The sequence below is a fragment of the Colletotrichum phormii genome, assembly GCF_030913505.1.
Source record: "Colletotrichum phormii strain CBS 102054 chromosome Unknown BDP81scaffold_1, whole genome shotgun sequence".
Taxonomy (NCBI): domain Eukaryota; kingdom Fungi; phylum Ascomycota; class Sordariomycetes; order Glomerellales; family Glomerellaceae; genus Colletotrichum; species Colletotrichum phormii.
Window position 1 is genome coordinate 1,162,598 of NW_026851443.1, and position 20,802 is coordinate 1,183,399.

At 53.2% G+C, this 20,802-nt stretch overlaps 7 protein-coding genes and 1 non-coding gene across 8 annotated transcripts; 5 read left to right on the top strand and 3 right to left on the bottom strand.

Annotated features, from left to right (window-relative positions):
- Positions 1-194: 194 nt before the first annotated feature.
- Positions 195-1,232, top strand: BDP81DRAFT_4729 (heterokaryon incompatibility protein-domain-containing protein). Its single transcript, XM_060594631.1, has 2 exons — positions 195-224; positions 300-1,232. The coding sequence occupies exon 2, from the start codon at positions 371-373 to the stop codon at positions 1,034-1,036; it is 666 nt and encodes a 221-aa protein (XP_060451528.1). The 5' UTR covers positions 195-224; positions 300-370; the 3' UTR covers positions 1,037-1,232.
- Positions 1,233-2,884: 1,652 nt separating this feature from the next.
- BDP81DRAFT_t4 lies at positions 2,885-2,972 on the top strand. Its single transcript has one exon. It is a non-coding gene; the product is annotated as a tRNA-Gly (tRNA).
- A 1,474-nt stretch (positions 2,973-4,446) lies between these two features.
- BDP81DRAFT_388413 (isoflavone reductase) lies at positions 4,447-5,410 on the top strand (the record flags this gene model as incomplete). The annotated part of the gene is made up of 2 exons (XM_060587116.1): positions 4,447-4,482; positions 4,532-5,410. The coding sequence occupies 2 exons, from the start codon at positions 4,447-4,449 to the stop codon at positions 5,408-5,410; spliced, it is 915 nt and encodes a 304-aa protein (XP_060451529.1).
- Positions 5,411-6,089: 679 nt separating this feature from the next.
- Positions 6,090-7,268, bottom strand: BDP81DRAFT_306829 (eukaryotic porin; the record flags this gene model as incomplete). Its single annotated transcript, XM_060583312.1, has 3 exons — positions 6,090-6,197; positions 6,254-6,898; positions 6,960-7,268. 3 exons carry the CDS (start codon positions 7,266-7,268, stop codon positions 6,090-6,092), a joined length of 1,062 nt encoding a protein of 353 aa, XP_060451530.1.
- Positions 7,269-9,561: 2,293 nt separating this feature from the next.
- BDP81DRAFT_305707 (6-phosphofructo-2-kinase) lies at positions 9,562-11,528 on the top strand (the record flags this gene model as incomplete). The annotated part of the gene is made up of 6 exons (XM_060583196.1): positions 9,562-9,839; positions 9,897-9,932; positions 9,981-10,248; positions 10,300-10,380; positions 10,429-11,031; positions 11,085-11,528. The coding sequence occupies 6 exons, from the start codon at positions 9,562-9,564 to the stop codon at positions 11,526-11,528; spliced, it is 1,710 nt and encodes a 569-aa protein (XP_060451531.1).
- An 818-nt stretch (positions 11,529-12,346) lies between these two features.
- BDP81DRAFT_456470 (ubiquitin carboxyl-terminal hydrolase-domain-containing protein) lies at positions 12,347-15,041 on the bottom strand (the record flags this gene model as incomplete). The annotated part of the gene is made up of 4 exons (XM_060593172.1): positions 12,347-14,302; positions 14,352-14,726; positions 14,777-14,869; positions 14,961-15,041. The coding sequence occupies 4 exons, from the start codon at positions 15,039-15,041 to the stop codon at positions 12,347-12,349; spliced, it is 2,505 nt and encodes an 834-aa protein (XP_060451532.1).
- A 2,578-nt stretch (positions 15,042-17,619) lies between these two features.
- Positions 17,620-18,781, top strand: BDP81DRAFT_444225 (ribosomal L5P family protein; the record flags this gene model as incomplete). Its single annotated transcript, XM_060591805.1, has 3 exons — positions 17,620-17,855; positions 17,903-18,614; positions 18,671-18,781. 3 exons carry the CDS (start codon positions 17,620-17,622, stop codon positions 18,779-18,781), a joined length of 1,059 nt encoding a protein of 352 aa, XP_060451533.1.
- A 312-nt stretch (positions 18,782-19,093) lies between these two features.
- Positions 19,094-19,756, bottom strand: BDP81DRAFT_444226 (nucleotide exchange factor Fes1; the record flags this gene model as incomplete). Its single annotated transcript, XM_060591806.1, has 1 exon — positions 19,094-19,756. The coding sequence occupies one exon, from the start codon at positions 19,754-19,756 to the stop codon at positions 19,094-19,096; it is 663 nt and encodes a 220-aa protein (XP_060451534.1).
- Between the last annotated feature and the right edge of the window lie 1,046 nt (positions 19,757-20,802).

Consider the following 20,802-nt stretch of genomic DNA (forward strand, 5'->3'; position numbering starts at 1 on the left):
CCTTAGAACATGAATTTATCTCCCCATCCATTGGCTGGTAGAAGGCAGCCTCGTTTATCATGCATCCCCCTCACGTGTTGGTGCGGCCCAGCTGGGACCGTCCTGCTGAATGGTCGCCAAGTAGAAGTTCTTGGTCGCTCTTTACTAACTTCCGCACCTTCAGTCACGGCACCGGAAGTGTTCAAATCGACCGAGTTTCTGACTTCTTCGCCGAGCTGATCTACGTAAGTATTCAACGTTTCGCTATTATTCATACATCTCACTTATGGGTCGGCGTGCTGCATTACTGACTGTACCAGCAAAGTCAGTCTCAATCAGCACCGTCTATTTTAGACTAGTGCTCGCGAAGGTTCTCCGATCCAAAGGAAGCATGAGGCTCATCAATGTTGATTCCCTCCAGTTGGAGGAATTCTTTGATGACGACATGCCTGAATACGCGATTCTCTCTCACACTTGGGAAAGGGATGAAGTTACGTTTCAATATCTCTGCTGGCTCCACGAATACGAGCAGAATCGCGAAGCTTTTGCTTCTGTCGAAGCCCTAGTGGCGTCGGCTACGATAAAGTCGACGAACAAGGCCAAGAGTCTACGACAACGGTCCGACAAGATTGTCCAGAGCGCACGCCTTGCAAAAGAACATGAATTACAATATGTTTGGGTTGACACGTGCTGTATAGACAAGATCAGCAGTGCCGAACTGTCCGAAGCCATCAACTCCATGTTCCGATGGTACCAAGAGGCGCGCTTATGTCTTGTGTTTTTGTCGGATTTCGGGCCAGATAGTGCTAGGACCGCCCCTTTCGAGTTCGCACATTGCAGATGGTTCACCAGGGGGTGGACACTGCAAGAGCTCTTGGCCCCACTAGACATGGACTTCTATAACAAGAAGTGGGAGCCCGTGGGAGCTAAAAAGTCCTTGGAAGGTCAACTTTCAGAAATCACTGGTATACCAAGGACTATCTTGGTACAAACACATTCGTTCCTTGATGTTTGCCTGGCATCGAGAATGTCGTGGGCAAGTAGGAGACAGACTTGACGCAAAGAGGATTTGGCGTACTGTCTCCTTGGTCTCTTCGACATCAATATGCCTCTTCTTTACGGAGAGGGTGACATGGCCTTCGTCCGTCTGCAACAAGAGATTATTAAGGAAACCACTGACCAAAGTCTACTGGTCTGCTGGGGTCCCAGAAATCCTATCAGCACCAGAGCTATCAACACCAGAGCTATCAACACCAGAGGACAATTCTTTGCAACATCACCGGCTGCAATGACAAGAGCCGCTTCATTTTATACTGACACTGTCATAGAACGGTCCTCTTCGGAGTTTCGGATGACCAACAGAGGCCTCCGAATCAATCTCTGTTCTCCTGCTGTCTGAGTTCAAGAGCGGATCGCACAACGCGCCCAACTGCTACTATGCGTTGTTAAATGTTCTTGATGATAAAGGTCACAGGATCTGTCTTCCGCTGTTCGCAAACAACTCTCCTTCGAAGCATACAGGCGACGAGTTTGTTAGGTCTCCCTCTGGGCCGGTCGCACTCTCCGAAACTAGTCTCAAGAACCTGGGAGAGGCCAACTGCAAAGAGCTGGTCATCGTGCGGGAGCCTTCATGGGAGCGGTCACTGGCCGCAGGCACCTTTCGAATATTTTTCCTGAACCCTTATTCGACGTCCGTCCACACCGCCCCTCCGCTAAATATTATCGAAACATTTCCTCCGATGTCTTACAAGAATGACGTAGCTAGATTCGACACTGTCATCGCCATGCCACCGCCTGCCAATGTGCCAGGAAGCCCCGATGACAAGCCTTGGCAGTACATCCTGCGCTGCAATCTGCCAGAACCAGCTGACGAACGAGACTTTGCTTTGGTCTTCGAACTACCTTCGAGCCAAGGGACCAGTCAGGGACCGCTGCAAACGTACGTGATCGATTGAAAAAAGCTCCCTCTTGCGCTACGAAACGACGATAAAGGCATGCGTCAGGAAGGTCCGTACATGTCTTTGGCTGATGCTATTCTCTCTGGCGCCCGCTTCTACGGCCAGCAATACTACGCACAGCAAGTCTGGTCTAGGGAAGGCGATTTCATGGTAGATGGCAGGCCTCTCAAAGCAAAAGCACAATCAAGCCCACTTAAGTTTGATGGGTTTCACTCAATCGCAGTTCGATTGAGTTCTTCTAGATTAAGAAGAATAGAACTCGGAGCAATGGAAAGATCGAGGTCTCAGGGTCCGTTATACTGAAGAGTAGCGATAGTACTTGGAATACAAGGAGCTTAGCATGGGCTAGCACACTAGCTGGACCTCTTCTTGATGAGCTGTCGTCTCTCTTTCTCTCTCTATCCTTTCCAGCTATCTATCATAATAGCAGTTATAGAGAAGAAAACAAAGGTGGATAAGGAGACTTGAGAAGGGACGCATGGTGATGGTGCCAACAACAGCAGTGAAGACGGGAACGGTGCTAAGAGTTGAGCCTTTGGGTTATCTGCTGGTGAGTGGCGGTCATTGGTGCACTGACCACCACTCTGTTTTGCCATGGGGGAAAAAAAAAGTAATATCCTAATAGCACCCAAAATCTTTTCTTCTCATTTTTATTCCTGAGCATTTCACTTCTCCCAATTCCTTTCATTTCCCTTCCTCTTCTCTCGAGAAACGGACACTCTTCATCATTTACCCCAGACATTCAGGGAAACTATACCTGCTCCCTACCGAATACCAACACCCGTGAAACGTCCTCCTACACCCGCCCGGCCTTTCGGTCGTACCTTACGGTTGGTTGGACGGGGCTCTCAATCGAGCCTAGCTCTTCCCTTAACCCCCCTCAGGACCCTACATAAGGTGTGCTTATGCCTCGGACTTGCAGCAAGCTCACAAAGCTCCTCTTCCTTGCGGCGGTGGTGTAAGGGTAACATATAAGCTTCCCATTTTCTTCAATGGCGTTTGCTTATGCATCGAGTTCGAGTCTCGGTCGCCGCATTACCTTTTTCCTTGATATTGTGAATATTTTGAAGTTGTAGTTGAACCGCTTTTTTTGTTGGGCATTTGGTAAGGCAGTGCAAAGGAGGGGAAATCTGAGCATCATGCGTCTTGAAGTGTGGATAGTGTATGTAGGTTGCTTTATGAGCTTGGCTGCAACTTATCCGGGCAGGCTAGACAGTGCATGCTCCTGGTTCTATGTCTTTCTGATTGCTGTAGATGGTCTTGATGAACTTTCTTCTGAAGAGCATACTGACTTGTCATGGGCACCTATTTAGTCTGTGAACCTCCCTGCTCCTCTTCAAAGAGCAGACCGCGCTTCCAACAAGACGATTGAAAAATGATCAGAGAGAACAAGAGGACGAGAAACACCAAGCCACATACGCGAAGCAATTTCGCACTCACAACATGTCCCATTGAACTCCATACTCCCACTGCCATCTTGCTCTCAATCAATAAACTAGACCTAAGATGACTTGAGCAAGCAGAGAAACGTTCGTCGAAGGGGTATCCCAACCTCGCCCGACCATCCCGAAGATCAGGCCACCGGACCTCCGGTGTCCGGGGCCCCACTCCGGCACCGACCGCAACCGGGATTCGTAACGTGCCGGGGTGCCCGCGCGCTTCAGAATCATATCTCTCTTTTGTCAGCTTCGGGTTTTGGATTTGTGGTGTCTCATTGCTTTCTCTTGCTCTTGTAAATTGAGTTTGAAGTACATGGTGAGGTTCCCGTATCCGGCTTACCCGCCACGGGCTCTCATCATCTCATCTCTTGAAGGCTAATGTCATGCATATCCAGACAGCTGCAGAGCCAATGGACTGCGCATGTTCTTTAAATCTGAGCGGGGCGAGACATTCCAAGAGCAGCTTCTGCATTTTCAATCTCTCTTATATACCTCCGTGGGTTTGATTCTCAGTTACCGATCGTTTGCCGGCCTGTTCACGGTGACTCAGCATAGATAGCCAATGACTACGGCTACCTTGTCAGTGGATATGTCTTTGGGTAGTCCCCGGAGCTTCCCAGCGTTCTGTTTTAAAAACACAATCGAGATGTCAAAATGGCGGCAGCCCGTGTAGTGCAGAAACGCAAAGACACCCGCCACAGCACGTATTCGAGAACGTTGAACCGGACGTGCGCCCCATCTGCTGTAACCATTTCCCACGATGACAAAAGGGTCAGAGCTCAAGAGCGCGAAAGAGCGAAGGTCACTCCTTTCCCGCGGGCGGTTCGAACATGAATGAAGGACCGGCATCACCTTCAGACGAGCCTGGAACGGAATGGCGTCACAGCGGCATATGCTTTCGAAGCTTCCTGTCCGGAACCTGACGCGACGCAGCTCTCATCCTTGTTCACCTCTTAGATAGCTTAGCTTCCGGAGCTCATAAGAAGGACCTGCAGCCAGCTTGAATACTCATGAGAGACTTTGGATTTGCTCCTCAAGAAGAAACATAAGATCATTACCAATTAGACATCATGGCACCAACAATCAAGAACGTCGCTCTCGCCGGCGTAAGTATCACCTCATCTCCCTGATTGAACACCCATTGACAAACTCCAGGCCGGCGGCAACCTGGGCCCGTCCCTCCTCAAGGCCCTCATGGACTCCAACAAATTCACCATCACAATCCTAACCCGCAAAACCGGCTCCCAAAAGTTCCCCACGGGCGTCACAGTCAAAGAGGTAGACTACGAGTCCCTCGATTCCCTAACCCAGGCCCTAAAGGGCCAAGATGCCCTCATCAACTCGACAAACAGCTTCGACCCCAAAGTAGCAACCTGCGTCGTCGACGCCGCCGTCGCCGCAGGCGTCTACCGCTACATCCCGCCCGACTTCGGCCTGGACCCAACGCGCGCCCACGTGCCCAGCCTGCCCATCTTTGGCATAAAGGCCCTGACGCACGGCCACATGCAGCAAAAGGCCCAGGAGACGCCCGGCGGCAAATTCACCTACACCATCGTCACCAACGGGCCCTTCCTCGACTGGGGCATCCGGTCCAGCTTCATGGGCGTCGACGTCAAGAACAAGAAGCTCTCGCTCTTCAACGACGGCGACAACGTCATCCCCTACACGATGCTCGCCGACGTCGGCAAGGCTGTCGTGGGCACCCTGCTGCACCCCGAGGAGACGGCCAACAGGATCGCGTACATTCAGTCCGCCGTCAAGTCGCAGAAGCAGATGGGTGCGCTCGCTCAGGAGGCCGTGAGCGGTTCGTGGGAGACGACGACTGTCGACGTTGACGCGATCTACGCGAACTGTATGGAGTCTATCAAGAAGGGTATCATGACGCCTGATGTGATGTACCCCCAGCTCTTGTACGCGTGCTCCAAGAAGGAGTTTGCCCAGCCGTGGGCGAAGAGCGACAACGCGTTGCTTGGCATCAAGGAAATGAGCGACGATGAGCTGAAGGCGCTGTACAAGCAAATTGCTTCGGAGTAACAACCTGTAGTAGTCTGAACATATCTAGCGTAATTAGCAAACTGCCCAGAGCAAAGTTTTGTTTGTGAGGCGTTCCGGAGACTTTGCGCAGTCCAATATCTTGCCTCACGTTTATAGTATACTCATGGTACATGGCAAGTGATGTTATATCAGCATTGAATTCTATCTCCTTCATACACAGTACATACGAGAGTTGTTCATCACGGAGGCCATTCGTAATGTGCAGCCTTGTGTAGATGCTCTCGTGAGTTGTGGCATCAGCCACTCCGCTTCGGGTATGCCGTTCCAAGCCTCCCAAAATGCATCCAAGCCGGCCAATACACCACCATATTGGCCCTGATTCTTGTGCTCGGGCTGAGCGTAATATACACAGGTCTTTCTATCCGGCCGAGTAAAGAAGTCGAGGTTCGACGAACAAGAACGTGACGGGCGGACTAGACCTCCAGAGGGGAGGGGAGTATCCGATACTCTGGTTCGTCGGGTCCGTGCTGTTGAGGCGTGAAGTCGTTTGTACTAAGACAGCAGTATAAGAATGAGAACTTGCGAAAGAAAATCAAGTTCGTCGAGATCGTTTCTTGTCCTCGCCGGGGAAAAACATCAATTATTGGGTTCGATTAGGAGCGGAGCTTCGGTTCTGACTTGGCTATGCACCAAGCCGTCCTCGTGTTTCTTTTCAGGTTTAGAAGGGGATGTTGGGGGTTCCCTGAGCACCCAGAGTCTCCTGCTGCTCCTGGAGCTCCTCGCCACCAGCCTCGATGGAGATACCGACACCGATCTTTGCTTGTTGCTAGAGAATTTGTTAGTATGTGAACTTCTCCGTTTCCAAGATATTGTTGTACGTACAGAAAAGTGGTCAACATCAGCAGCCAGAGTCATCATGACGGGGGCGGCAATGCGTTTCTCCAACAAACAGCTGAGCTTGCCCTTGGAGTCAACCTGGGCGCGGAAGGTAGACATTCTGAAGTCGTACTTGGCACCAATAGTGGTGACACCCTCCTTCTGGAAACCGCCCATGACGCCAGCGGCACCGGGGACAAGCGAGAGGGACAGGTCAACACCGGCCTGAACCTTCTCAGACAGACGTCTCCAGTAGGAGGTGTTCAGAGCACCCTGAGCCTGGAGCTGAGCGGTGGCAACCCAGTCGTTGGACTTGTAACGGGCGCAGTATGATGTGGCAGTCTCGGGACCCTGGGTCATGGCCTGGCGCTGCCAGACGGTCTCGAGGCCGAGGGCAAGCTTGGGGGTGACCGACTGGAGGTAGCTACCGATGAAGATACCGGTAACACCGCCGTCCAGGCAGGAAGGGTTGAGCATCTTAAGAGAAGCCGTGAAGTCGTCGCCGGTGTATTCGTTCTCGAACTGGAGCATCTCCTGACCGGCGCCAGGGGCGGCCTGGAACTGAGTTCTCGAGACGAGCTTATCGGACCATCGGTAGTTGAATCGGGTGGAGAGCTGGCCGTCGTTGTCCATATTTCCTTGCAAGAAGACCTAAGAAAACCAGTTAGCTAGATTCATCGCGCTTTGCTTCGCAGCGCAATTGTCGACGAACCTTGCTTGTTCCGTACAACGCAGCAAAGGTGTACGGGTTCAAACGCTCGCCCATGGCGAATTGGTGAGAAACCTGGAACAGAGGCGACATGCTGAAGGCCTTGGTCAGGTCGGCGCGAAGGCCGGTGAACATGTAGTTCGTGAGCAAGACATCGCGCTGGACCTCCCTAGTCAAGTTCTCGGTGGTACCGGGATTGGACAAGCCGAGCTTCGCCCTCCGTTCCGAGAAGGAGCTGATGGCATCTGAGAGGGAGTTGGCGACGGGGTTGTTCAGGAGAACATTCTGGATTTGTTCCAAGCTTGACGCCATTGCTGCGATGGTCGGCGCCGGCCTGAGTCGAACAGAACCGGGTAGAGGAAGGGCAAGAAAAGAAAAAAAGGCGGAAAGAGAAGAATACGGGAACCAGATGATCTGAATCTATTCGAAAGAATACAGCTGCGACTGCCCTGGGGATCGGTTGATGCTCGCGCAATGGGCAGGCAGGGGCGTTGGGGGGAGAGAGGGTCGTCGAGTCGGAGTCGGGTTGGTGATGATTGGAAAGTCTGAATAAATTTCTTCGCTGATTACAGCCAGAGGTGCTGGTCGAGCACGAGCCACAATGCCACGCTAAATCCAATGGGAACAGCTGGCAGGTCCAAGTCGCGGTGGATCTTTCTTCTGGAGCTCCAGCTCCCGGTCAATGACAGAATCGTACTTGCCTCATCACGTGATGAACATCAGCTTTCTAGGTGGCAGCAGTGACTTACGTCAGGCCAGCAGGCCCTGTCGGTCCGAAGCTTAACCGGGTCTGACTTGTCGGGTCGTCTCCCCGGGCTAGTCCCAGGGTGGACGACAGACCCTTGCCCGCATCCGGTACGTTCCCTTGGCCCTCTCTGTCGCTGAGCCCAACACCTTCTCTTCTCACAGTGTTAGTCTTTGTGCTCACTAACTACCTAAGCGATTTGCTACTGGGCGACGACGACCTAGTTCAACTCACATCTCAGATATCCTCGGCTTCAAATTCCTAGAATCACGATTCCTGGGACTTCGCGAATTTCACCATACTCTACGCCACTCCTTGAACACTTCTTTGGTTGGGCTTCGGCAGCACAGGCCTTCGTAAAGTCTCCTTGTAAGAGCCGCGGGCCGTACAAAAATTGGCGGCTTAAATCGGAACGGGACAGCTCAGACACCAGTGCCACTTCAACCTCGAATAGCCATCGCCAAACCCTTTGAAGCAACTTACCTGCGCGATTTTACCTGCTGCAACCAAAGTTCGTTGCGCTTGATCGAGAGCAAGATACACCTCGGATAAACTTCGCGAGGACTGGAGAACGACGGCTACTTCCCTCAACTTAACACATCCGAACCTCGAGAGCAGACAGTGCGTCGCCGTGTCTCCGCTCTTGTCTTCCGCAGCGGTCCCTCCACCCGGTCCAGAGGCCGTACGGAGTAGTTGCCTCAAGCGCAACCCGCTCCCAGCTCAGACGACGGAGCATCATCCTTGACTCCGTTGTTGTTTCGAGGTTCCAGGAAAGATTCGGCTCCAACCGTCAGAATGGACACACTACTGTGAGTTCCTTTCTTCTTAGATACCTATCTATTGTAAAAGGAGGGGTCTTCATAACCCCGCCGGTTCATATTCTGCATACCAGTTTCCCCTCTGTGACTGAGGCAAGTGCTTCTAAACACTACGTGATTTCGTTTCGAATCCAGTCAGAAACACGTGTCGCTTTTAGGAAGCTAGTGTCTCCAGAAAGCTGGATTATAAGCCAACTCGTCAGTTATGCTGGCCAAATCTACCTCGCCTAAGCCCTCTTCCATTATCGATAATGGCTCGCCCCTAATCCGACCTCCTGATATACAGGATCTTCTATCTTCGCAATGACAGGTCCAACTTTCAAGTGAGAGGAACTTGCAACGCTTGATAAGACAAAGACTGCCATGGCAAAGGTCCATCATCATATGGCTGTTTGCACGGTCTCGTCACGAATGACTATTGGCAAGAGTTGAAAGGCGTCTTTGGCTCATCTCAACACACTGGGGCATAAGGACACAAACAAAGTCCCAGAAACAGAGGCCGTCACCTTCGGACTCACCATTCTGTCATGGGCTGTCATGCTGCCAACAAACTCAACCACGTTCAAACAGCCCACGCCCGACTGGACTCTTCCCACCCAAACTCAGCATGCCTGACTATACTCAACTTTCGACTGTCGACGGCTGGTGGCTATGAGATCTTATTTACAAACGAGGCGGGTGTGTCCAGGTGTGAATACCCAAATAGGACGCACGACATCACCAGAACTACAAACGTGGCGAGCGCCCTTTGCCCCCTCTTTCCATGCCCCTTAAGCTGCTGTTTACTTCTCCTGCTTCCCTCTCTTTCTCCCTCTCTCTCTACACTGAGCTCACTCTATTTCTTCTCTTCTCTGTCAACTTACCCATCACAATATCCATCACTACCTCTGAAACTCATTCTCTGCTCTGAAATCACTGCCTTATTCATCTTCTATTCCCTACTCATCAACTTCCCTATCGAAACATCTATCACTACCTCTGATCCTCTTTTACGACCTGATCAGTCATGGAGAGAGAGAGGGCTGCCATGGACTGGGCCGAGATGCTCGGCATCTTCGAACTCCAGAGAATCTTCTTTCGCCCTCGACCGGAACTCGGAGAACTTGGTATTGACGTGCCTTCTCATGACAGTACCGCCGAAATCGCGGCCAACGCGCCGAGATACCGTCGCAAGAGCTCGACCTTCATCGACGGCATTCATGATGTCCCCGAGGATCAGGATATGGCGCCGGCTCAGCTCTATAGCACAATGTCTGGCCGCCTGTTCCATTCTGGTCGCATCGCGATTGTCATGGTAGGCCTTCCGGCTCGTGGCAAGACGTAAGTTACTCCTCCAGCATCGGTCTGAAAAGAAAAAAAAAAGCTAACATTTTTCAGCCACATCTGCGTTTCCCTGGCGCGTTACTTGGGCTGGTGAGTCGAAAAGGCTTGTCTGAGGCGCTTTAGCTGACATTTTCTCAGGTTGGGAGTCAAGACGCGCATCTTTCACCTCGGTGACTATCGTCGTGCAACCGTTGGAAAGGGCGGTATCGTTCCTGAGGATTACTTCTTCCCCGACGCTTCTCCTCAGTCCGTCATTCTTCGTCAGAAGATTCTGAAGAAGTGCCGCGAGGATATCTATGCCTGGCTGAACCATGAGAATGGTCAGGTTGCGATCTACGATGCTGTCAACCCCACTGCGGCTGGTCGTCGCGCCTTGGCTAAGGAGCTTGCGAAGCACGACGTTCAGGTGAGATTTGTTTTGACTACTATACTGACTCAAGTCACTAACGTTTCGTAGACGCTGTTCATTGAGTCCTTCGTCGACGATGAGGCCATTCTGCGTGAGAATGCGCGCAATGTCAAGATCTCCTCCCCTGACGTGAGTACTCATACGAAATCGACAGCCGTGCGTTGCTAACATGTACAGTTCGCCGGCATGGACCCCGATGAGGCCGCCAAGTTGTACTTGCGCCGCATCGATATGAAGATCCCCGTCTTCGACACCATGAACGAGAAGGAGCTCAACTACATCAAGATGATCAACGCGGGACAGAAGTTCTTCTACAACAATGTCTCCTTTGGCTACCTCTCTCACCGCATCGTCTTCTACTTGACCAACCTTCACATCAAGTCGCGCACCACCTACTTCGTTCGAGCTGGCGTTACCACCGAAGAAGACTCGTACAAGGCGGATGCGCCTCTTTCCGAGGAGGGCATGGCGTACGCTGCTCGAATGTCCGAGACGCTTCTGAAGCACCGCGAGCAGGAGCGCGCCGCCCTCGTCGAGAAGGGTGGCAATGCCGTTCCCCTTCGCCCTCTGTCCGTCTGGACCTCCACCCGTTGCCGCACCGTTCAGACTGCGGATTATCTCAAGAACAAGGGCTTCAAGGTTCGCCAGCGTTCGCAGATGAGCCAGATCAACCCCGGTGTCTGCGAGAAGATGTCGGAGCGAGCTATCCGCCACCTCTACCCTGAGGAGGTCGAGAAGCACGAGCTCGACCCGTATCATCATAGATACCCCCGCGCTGAGGTATGCCTACAGACCATCGCTGCTTTCCCTTGTACAACACTAACATTCTATAGTCCTACCACGATCTCGCCGTCCGCCTCGAGCCCATCATCCTGGAGCTGGAGCGCGAGCAGAGTGATCTCCTCATCATTGCGCACGAGTCTGTTCTTCGCGTTCTCTACGCCTACTTGATGCACTGCGCCACCATGGACATCCCTATCCTCAAGTTCCCCCGGGACGAGATCATCGAGATCATCCCCGCCGCCTACCAGAACGAGGCCAAGCGCGTTCACATCCCCGGCGTCGACCCCAAGATCACCCCCGGCTCCCCCGAGGACATCATCATCCCCGTCCCTGGTGGCGGCGGAAGCGCCAGCGGTGTCGCCAGCGGCAACCTCTCGCCTATGCCTGGCATCTCGTCTCCCGCGGAGCCCAACGTCGTCATCGAGCGCCCGCCCGAGAAGGTCATCAACGCGGCTGCCGAGATGGTCGCTGATCGTCAGAATGATGAGGACTAAGGGTTGTTTTACACACACTGGGTTCCTTTTCCCCAAACTTTTTTGGAAGCTCGATTGGTCCACTGATTATTACTTTGCTCGAAAACGAAAAGGATGTTGGGAGGCACATTCATCTCCCTGCCTTTATCGTTCGTGGTGGACCTGAGCGAACGTGGAAGGAAGGTCATTGATAACGGACGACGGATCGGAATTTGCTATCGCGGATGGAAAACCCCATCAAATTTGCTCGTACCGTGGGATAACTTTGCCCACGAAGATGTTTTGCGTCCTACGTTCAGGACGCCGTTTCCTCCCCCAGTCAATGGCGGGAAACAGGAACATGGTATTCGGTTATTCGGTTATGCAAACGCGTCAAAAAGGGAAACACACAGAACTGGGAAATTAGGTCAGGTAGCTGAATCTTGATGAATGACGACCCAGTCATCAGCAGTATTATTTTTTATCCCAAGCTATCTGTGGTGTGTAGAGAGGGATGGATGACATCGACTCCCTCCCTCCCTCTTTGCTTCCAATTCCGTGGTATTCCGTTTTTCTTTTCATGATCCCGAAAGGAAAGAACAAAAACTCCGCTAGAACGCCCTTCTCGTGCTGCTCATCATCTGTAGGCGCTGCGACCTCTCTCGCGAAGTCACCTACAGTGTATGTACCTCTTCTCTGCTGCTGCTTTCCAAGTCTATCTCGGCCCACCAAACTCCTCGCTGTTCCAGGGCCGAGACAAGCTCTCGTCGAATCTAACCCCAAACTCATCAACACGCTGATAAACTCATAACTCTGTCTTCTTGTCTGTCCTTCGTTCTTGATCTGTCGTCGAAAAGTCTCTACATCACTGCGCACTCTCGCTCCGGCTCATCTCCATCCTTGTGCTTCTTCTTTTCCGTAGAGCGACTCTTGGACTTGCCTCTCTTGTGATGCCTGTGATGATGCTCCAAGGATTTCCTTTCTTTGAAATCCTTGGAGTCTTTTCTGTCGGTTTCCGCAACCGGTGCCGCAACCGGTGTTGGTTCGGCATCAGCGTTCTCGACAAATTCCTCTTCAGTTACTGGATCAGGAATAGGTGCACTGATGGACGTCGCGAGCGCGTTGCTGCTCACGTTGCTATTGGGGTCACGGAGCGGCTCCTTGCTGGGTCGCATGAGCCCGCCGAGTCGAGTCATCGTAAGACTGATGCGGCCCTCTCCTGCTTGACTCGTAGGTCTGCTCTTGCTTTTGCCCGTGAACAGAGCAGCGGCTCGTGAGAGTCTTTGGGCTGTTGTCTCCTCTCCCGGGGTCACGGCGGGCGATATAGCATCCGGTGTGATTGCTGGCGTGCCTAGGGTGGAGTCCGTGAAGGTGACGCTACCCCGTCGAGAATCCTTGAATCCTAGGTACGGCTCGTCATCACCGAAGCTTATGCGGCTAGGACGCTCCAAATCCGACGAAAAGCGAATGCTAGGTGCTTTGGGTGGGGATATTGAGGTGTTCTCAAAGTAGTCGCTCCGCGATGATGACATCCCGGAGTTATTGCCGTTGACCGGGTTTGGTGTGGTCGGTAAGTTGACGCTGACCTTGGACTCGTTGTAAGAAGGAGGCTCGGTCTCTGTCTCCTCTGTTGACGCCACCTCTACCATCGGTACGATCTGGTAGAAGAGGAGGTATGGCATCTCGTCTTTCAAGGCTTGCTTGATATCGTCCACATATGTGACCCTGTTTTCGATATTCAAGTCGTCGAATTTGACCCATTGCGCTTCCTCGTAGTCGGGAGGGGGGTCATTGTCGTGTCTTCTGTTATCGGTGAGGAGTTTGGGCGCAACTCTGGCGAATGAGATGTAGTGTCCGCTGTAGACGGAGTCGCCACGATGACAGACCACAGACTGTAGCACTAACTTATACTCCATGCTGAAGCCGTTGGGGTCTTCTTCAAGCTGCGTCTCGTCGCCAAGCATGAAGTGCGGAAGCCTCAGACTGTCCGGTATGTCGATGAAGGTGTTCTGGCGCTGTGGAACGCCAGAGTTTGACATCATGTACCGCTTCAGGCAGATACCGACAACAGGGCGTTGGTTGAAGTTCATAGCGACCTCCATGTCGTTTTTAGGCTCCTTGTTTCCGGCGGCGTGCCACGGAATCAATCTGAAGAACTGCCAGGCTGGAATCGTCACGGCTTTCACCACGGTAGAGCTCGTCCGTCGCGCCTTTTCCAGCATGGTAGACGGCTCGGTCCCCTTGCCTTTGTCTTTGTCCTTCTCCTCCAGTACCACACGTTGTATAACACTAGTTGAACGGTGTCTTGGAGTCGGTCGTGACGAGCTACTAGGAGACTCTGGCGCGCCATTAGGTGCTGGCGAGGCTGTCCACCGCCGCTCCAGAACTGGTGAAAGCTGCGCGGGAGATGCACTCAGCGTGTCTTGCGCGCCCGCCTCTAGCTCATTCTCTTGAGTAACAATCCGTATGCCGTTCGTGGCTGTGTTCGGGGCCATCCTCTCCGCCTCTTTCTTGTCCTCGTGGCTGTCTCTGAGTACGTCGACTTGTGTGTTGAAGTATTCTTCCAGGCAGTCTTCCAGTCTGATCCCCTTGCCTTCGGAGTCGGGTGGCACCGCTAGATTCAGAAGTCTCTCATAGACCAGCTTGTGGTCGTCCTTGTCGTTCTTGCCTTGGTGAAAGAGGTCGACTTGTAGTTGTAATAGGGGCAATTGGAGCGTTTCGGTGACAAACGCGAAGGCTTCGGAAGTATCTTGCTGCTCAAGGAGCTTGGCGTCACTCCAGCCGCACTCGGCCAGCGCATCCTGGATCAGTTTGGTCTGTGACGATTAGCATAGGTTGAGTATTACAGGACGGGCCACAACTCACCATATCCGCGTGAATCATTTTTCCGCTCCTCAACATGTTCACCCACAAGCGCAGCAGCGTGACCAGTTTGCGCCTTGGTTCGTCCGTAAAGTCGTTCTTCAGCATGCATTCGAAGGCGTCCAGCTTCGCAAACATGGCGAACAACAGAGAGTCAAGGTAGCATGTGACGTTGCCCCTGTTCTCTGCGCCAACCATCTCGATTTGGGGGTTGTAGTGTGTAACCTTGCCGGCCATTGCTTTGCATTGCAGCTGAATGAACTCGACGGTTTTGTCGACATCGCCGTCTGCGAATTTGCTGTTCAGGGAGTCTCGAATGTGTTCAGCAGAAACGTCGGTGATGTTTCTCTCGGCAAGAAGGTGTGTAATGTCTTCGATCTATGGTGTTGTTAGACTTGTGCAATGTTGCAGTCCAGCGCTTGGTGTACCTTGGCCATCTCCTTCTCCTTTGTTTCCTCGTCTGTCGGTGCTCGATCGCTCTTGAAAAGCGATCTAAACGCTTCGGACGAAAGTGGTCGATTCTAGGTTTGGAGATGTGGGATTAGTGTGGCTGTCCCCATGGAAACGGGCTCTGAAAAGGACCATCTCCAGTTCCTGGAACATGAAGCTCACCTTTTGTCCTGGTTCTGAGGATTTGCTCCTGCGATGGGTGCCATTCCTGTCCCGCAGGCTAAGAAACTTTTTGCCCTTCATGGTTGCAGATCCTGTATGTTGCCAGTAGCTGGAGTAGCTAGGTTCGCGATTTGGTGCCAAAGGGGCTTGGCCACTCGAGAGAAGCAGTCGTCTCAGCGGTCCAGAATCATGGCCAGGTTGAAAGTCGCATCCTCATCGGCCAGCAATACGGGAGTGGGTGAGGTGGGGAGCAAAGCTGAGCGAAGATGAAGAATGCACCGAGTGCGAGGATAGGTATGGAGGGGTTCTGGCGCGTGTCGGCGGGGCAGATTTTCGCAGTCGCAAAAGACGGGGCTGGGCCGCTGGGATGATCAGGTCTGGACTCTGGGCTTTCCGATGTAGCAGCAGAGTGATAGGATTTCGCTGTTCTGGTAGCCTGCGACGGTACGGTGTGGGTATTGATCAAGTATTTGTTGTCCACCAAGTAGCCAAGCTCGATTCTCTGAAGCCAAAGAGATATGCTGCTTGTTTTGTTGCTTCGGCGTGAAGGAAAGAAGAAGCAGAAGTGGGAAGACGAGGTCCTATGGTTGAACACACGGGGGACTGCTGAAGCAATAAAGGTAGCGAAGGACCTTCGACTGGCTCCAGGCGCCAACAAGGGTCAGATGGTGGTGGTTCGTGGATTTGGCTCAGAAAATTCGGGGTCCAATGTGAGCAGCAGCTTTGGCAGGGTGCCCACGTTGAATTGGTGTGTGGAGAGTCACCAAGTGGACGGACCATGGAAGGGCGTGTTTTCGTACCGGCGCGGCAAAGCTTGGGTGGGATGGTACTTGCGGCCCCTGAGAGATTTCCACCTCAACTTCCTGCTGGGGACACTCGGCGTCCTTTGCGGACTTGCCGTCAGTTGACTCGGGGGTCTGGCAGCGCCAGGTCGGTGGTGGTTGGCGGCAAGGCGGACTTTCAGGTTTGCTTGCTTGCTGTTACTGTTACCTCAGACATACGGACACGACGTATCCAAGATGACCGTGACCCCGAGCTGACCTGTCCTTCTTCTAGCTGACTTTTGTGGTATAGGCTTTTTCGGTTGGTAGCCGAAGGTGCGTATTACGTGGTGAGATGGGACCATAGCAGGTAGTGTAATAGCAAGGGGAAAGCCAGAATGTTCTTGAGCTTGGCTGCCACAATTCTTACATATGACCGACCAGGCTCCGAATATGAGTAAAAGTAGCCTGCCCCAACATCCAATGTCCACGCGAGGTGACATATGTAAGGGCCTGTCCGTCGTGGGAGGACCATCCGAAATTGACTAGGCTGCCCATTTAACAAGATGAAAGTGGCAAGTCGCCCATCGCATCAATTGCAGGTCATTCGATCCCCTAGTCAAAACGGGAAATGTTGAGTGGAAGTCTTGACATGGCCTGCACAAGAACATTTTAGGCTGGACGTGACTCGTCAAGTCTCGCCTCTTGTTTCGCGGTGGTTTATTAGGACCCGAATGATACCCTATGGGACACATCCTAGAGCGTCCCTTACTTCCAGACCTACGTGCGCAGTAGATCCGATATCATGGCTCTATGGCCCATGCTCCGTGGTTTCAGAAGCCTTCTGCTCCGTGGTTTCCTTTTACACAGAACAGGCTTCGCCAAGAACAGACGAAGAACAGCTAGAAGAACGAAAACAATACGAGTGTCTTTCACTGAGCCACCCTAGAGGCTCAACTCTAACTTAGCACCAGAAGCAATGCGCTTACACACACTCCCGCACCCCATAGCAACGCCCAACGCCCGCAAAGATCAAAGTCTCTTGACAATGAATGGAAACTCTGTCGCACCATCTGCTACTTCCAAGCCCCCGCCTTGTGTGTGTTGGACATTGATCTGTCACTGAAACTAACCTCCAATCCGATAAAAAGCGCTCGCGTAACCTGTACACGTTCGCTTTCGCGTCCATCTTGGGTACAATCAGGCAACCTGCATGTTAGCGCGCGCCGCCGCCGCACATCGAAGAGGGCAAGAGGCACACAATGTCCATCGTTGCGCATCTGTCCATCCCATCTTTGCCTGATCGTGTCCGAGAGTGCTGCTCAAGTGTGTCTCCCCACCCTGTCAGCCCAGCATAGCGGAAAGCAAAGCTCCAGCTACTGCAACCGAACGCGCGCTTGCTGACCCATTGAGCTGGTGACTGACATTCAGCTGAGGGCCCGAATGACTGCTACGTAATCGAGCTGCGTGCACGATTTACCCGCTCTAGTAGAATGGATCGTCGGTGCCTCACTGTAGTCCGAAGCTCGATGGAGGGTGTCCCGCGGACGGCGGCCTGGTTCCTGATGACGACAGTGCAACGACCACGAACTGACCTTGAAGGCCCGAAAGTCCGGAGGCTTCTGGTCACGTTCCATGGAGGTTCGCTCCGACGGCCCCCGAGTGACATGAGGATGTCACTCCGTGTTCTGCCGCCTGGAGATCCAGGCTTGCAACCGCAGAAGAGTCAAGCCACAGCAATCCCCGGAGCTGAACATTGAGGCCCACTTTAATATTAAAAAAAACCGCACTAGCCACAGGTGGCACGGGCCGACTTGAGCATTTCGAGATTGAAATTTCGAGCATCGCGACTTACCCTTACAGACGTGTTAGGTTGCGTCACAGTTGAACGACTAGCCATGGCCACTCTACGGGAAAGCTCCCGATTAACTCGGTTTGTCTGCAGGCAGCGCTCGCCGTGGCAATTGACACCTCTCGTTGCCCGGCGATGCGAATCTACCGGTGCCGCAGAGGCTCAGTTCCCCGACCTCGAGACCTCGTCCCTGGCTGCGCCTGGCCCTGACGATGCTGCCATTCAAGCTTTCAACACGGCGAAGCGCTTGTCTGACAGACCGCAGCAGCTTCCCGGAAACAGGTGCGCACTGAAATACTCAACTACTGCGTGAAGCAGAAGGCTAATAGACGAGGCGGCAGATACCAGTACCATCCCCCTAAGTACGACAGAGGTCCTCTTCACCCTATTCAATCACCGCCCTCCACCGATCCTACGGCCCGCGACTTCGTTCCTGGACCCTTCAACCTCCCTCGACTGCGCCAGACGTACGATACGACTATCGCCGCCGATCTCCTCACGATGACCTACCTCCACAAGCCCCCGGGTACACCAGACCCCCCGGTACGAGAGCGTTTAAGGGCATGGGACGACTCTTCGCCATACAACAAGAACCGTCCCCTCCGCGGACCCAGAGGTGGTAGCAAGCTCGACCTGCTGGAGAAGAACATCGACTGCCGGTCCGTCCCCAAAGTCTTGGCCGTATCGCTGCACACCTTCATCCCCTCGGCCGCCAAGCTGCCGGGACAGCTCCAGGTCGCCCGCTCGGTCATCCAATCCATCAGCGGCAACGTCCCCGAGGTCACCAAGACCAAGAACAACGTTATTCAGTGGAAGATTCGTGAGGGCGACAAGACTGGTGTCAAGACGACCATGCACGGTCCCCAGGCGTACGAGTTCATTGACAAGTTGATCAACCTCGTCCTGCCCAAGATCAAGGACTGGCCCGGTGTCAACGCAACCACTGGTGACGGAAACGGTGGTATTGGTATCGGTCTGAGACCCGATGACCTGGTCTGGTTCCCCGAGCTCCAGATCAACTACGACATGTACCCTGCCAAGGTGAGATATTTCGTCTGCCTATATCTTGTGACAGTAATGCTGACGAGTCTCTGTAGCTCCTTCCAGGGTGCCATATTTTCATCCACACGAGCGCCACTTCAAACCGCCAGGCCAGGCTTCTGATGCAGGCTCTTGGTCTTCCTTTCTACGGAAAGTTCAAGGATTAAAAAGGGGGGACATTGTTGGGAAGGGGTATCCCGTTTTGTACGATATCAACACATTTAGAAAGCCTGTATATGAATGTACCAACAGATACGGTCACTCTCGAGGTGTTACTTTGTGCCAAAATTGTGCGATCAAATTCTCGGTTCGTCTTATGCGGTAGTAATCGTCTAATACCATAATCCCATGTCTCTTTTGGTCGCCCCGTACGTCAAAAGAACCCTCATGCCGAACCACCCGCCGAAACGCCGTCCATGCAAGTTAACCATACCAAATCCTCCCCAAAGCCCATCCTTTTCTCGCAATTCTTTTTCTCTCTATGCCGTAATCTTGGCCTTGAGCGCATTCATAATGTCATCAATGTCATCCATGTTCTCAGCATCCACCTTGCCGTTACGCAGGCCCTTCTTCTGCAGCTCATCGGTAAGAACGTCCGCGCCGGGCTGGTAGTTCCGTACGGCGGAGCTGAGCGCATACACAGCCTTCCTCCTGACGGCCTCCTCCTCGCCGTCCTTGGTCGCGAGCGCCACGAGGGGCGGGATGCCGCCCACGGCGAGCAGGCGCTCCTGGCTGGGCAGGTTGTTCTGGACGGCGGTGCCGACGCACCAGGCGGCCATGCGGCGCAGCTCGTGGGCCTCGTGCTCGAGGCAGGAGAGCAGCGGGGTCCAGAGGCCGAGGTTGGCGATGTTGTTCGCGTTGTCGAGGTTCTCGATGAGCTGCTCAAAGTTGTCAAAGGCGATGAGCTTGTTGTCGAGGGTGATTTCCGGGTCCGGGGAGGTGATTGCCTCCATGGAGAGCTTCATGAGCTCGGCGTCGCTGGGGCCGTTGCCGAAGAGGGCGGCGATGGCTTCCGGGTTGAGGGTGCTGGCGGGGGCTCTTGCGGCTGTGGCGTCGGCGGCGGGTGCTGAGGCGCCGTTCTCGCTGGCTTCTTGGTTTTCGATGCTCCATTTGAGGAGCTCGTTGAGATGCTTGTCACCCATGATGGATTATTTTGGGGTGAGTTTTTGAGGTGTGGTAGTTTGAAGGAGCCTCTTGGAAAAATGAAACCTTTTGACGGTTCACTTAGACTGGTTGCAAGCTTGAATGAGGGACTTGCAGTATGTGTATTGTGTTGATGTGTAGAGTTTGTTTGCTATCAACTTCCAGTCTGTCACTCACTCTCACTTGAACTCTCATCAACATCAAAAAGTTCTCCATCACCAAGAGCCACTTCCCGCTCTGACTGGCTGCTTCTGATTCGCTACCCTTTTCTGGAACCTTCAAGAAGCTTGCCAATGAGCGAAAGCGGACTAGCGTAGATCTCACGTGAGGAGCCCTGATCAAGGCCGGCTCAATGCGTCGTTTATGCAGCTCGAGTCTTTGAAACTTGGGCAGACAGACTTATGGCCAGCGAATCTCTTACAGCCCAATGATGGGATCATCAATAGGCTGAGTTGGCAATTCACCTGCCAGTCAAACATTGGATACCCTCCCGGACTCTGGGTCCGGAAGTCTTGGACTTGTCGAGGGATTGATCAAGGACACGATACTGTAGTAAGGTGGCTGGTAAAAAGACGTGAACCAAAAAAAAAGTTCCAGCTGCCCCACCATGGAATGAGTTGCCCCTCATTGCCGCTTTAACTCGAGGTAGCCATGGACAGAGCTTCCTTGAGGTACCCAAGCACCCAAGCTACGATATTGCGACGCTGAGCTGAGCAGCATCCAGCGATGAAGTCACTGAAGCACACGAGGCCTGGCAACTCACAATTTGCTGTATCCATCGCTGCTGAGATTCCCAGGCCTCAGCCTTGCATCTTTCGTCTGAAAGCCTTCCTGGTCGTTCATTTCCATATTGCATGCCTCGCTTGACAGAATGCAGCAATCAGGCATAGCGTCCCCACCGTAGATGACAGGTTACAGCTTCCGCCGTATTCTCCTATCCGATCTGTGCTAAAGGGACCCGATCAACGGAGACGCCGCCCGGCAACCCGGAGCTCCCAGCTCAGCCACACTGGAAACGTAGCACGGCGTGTAGCTGTCGCCCGCG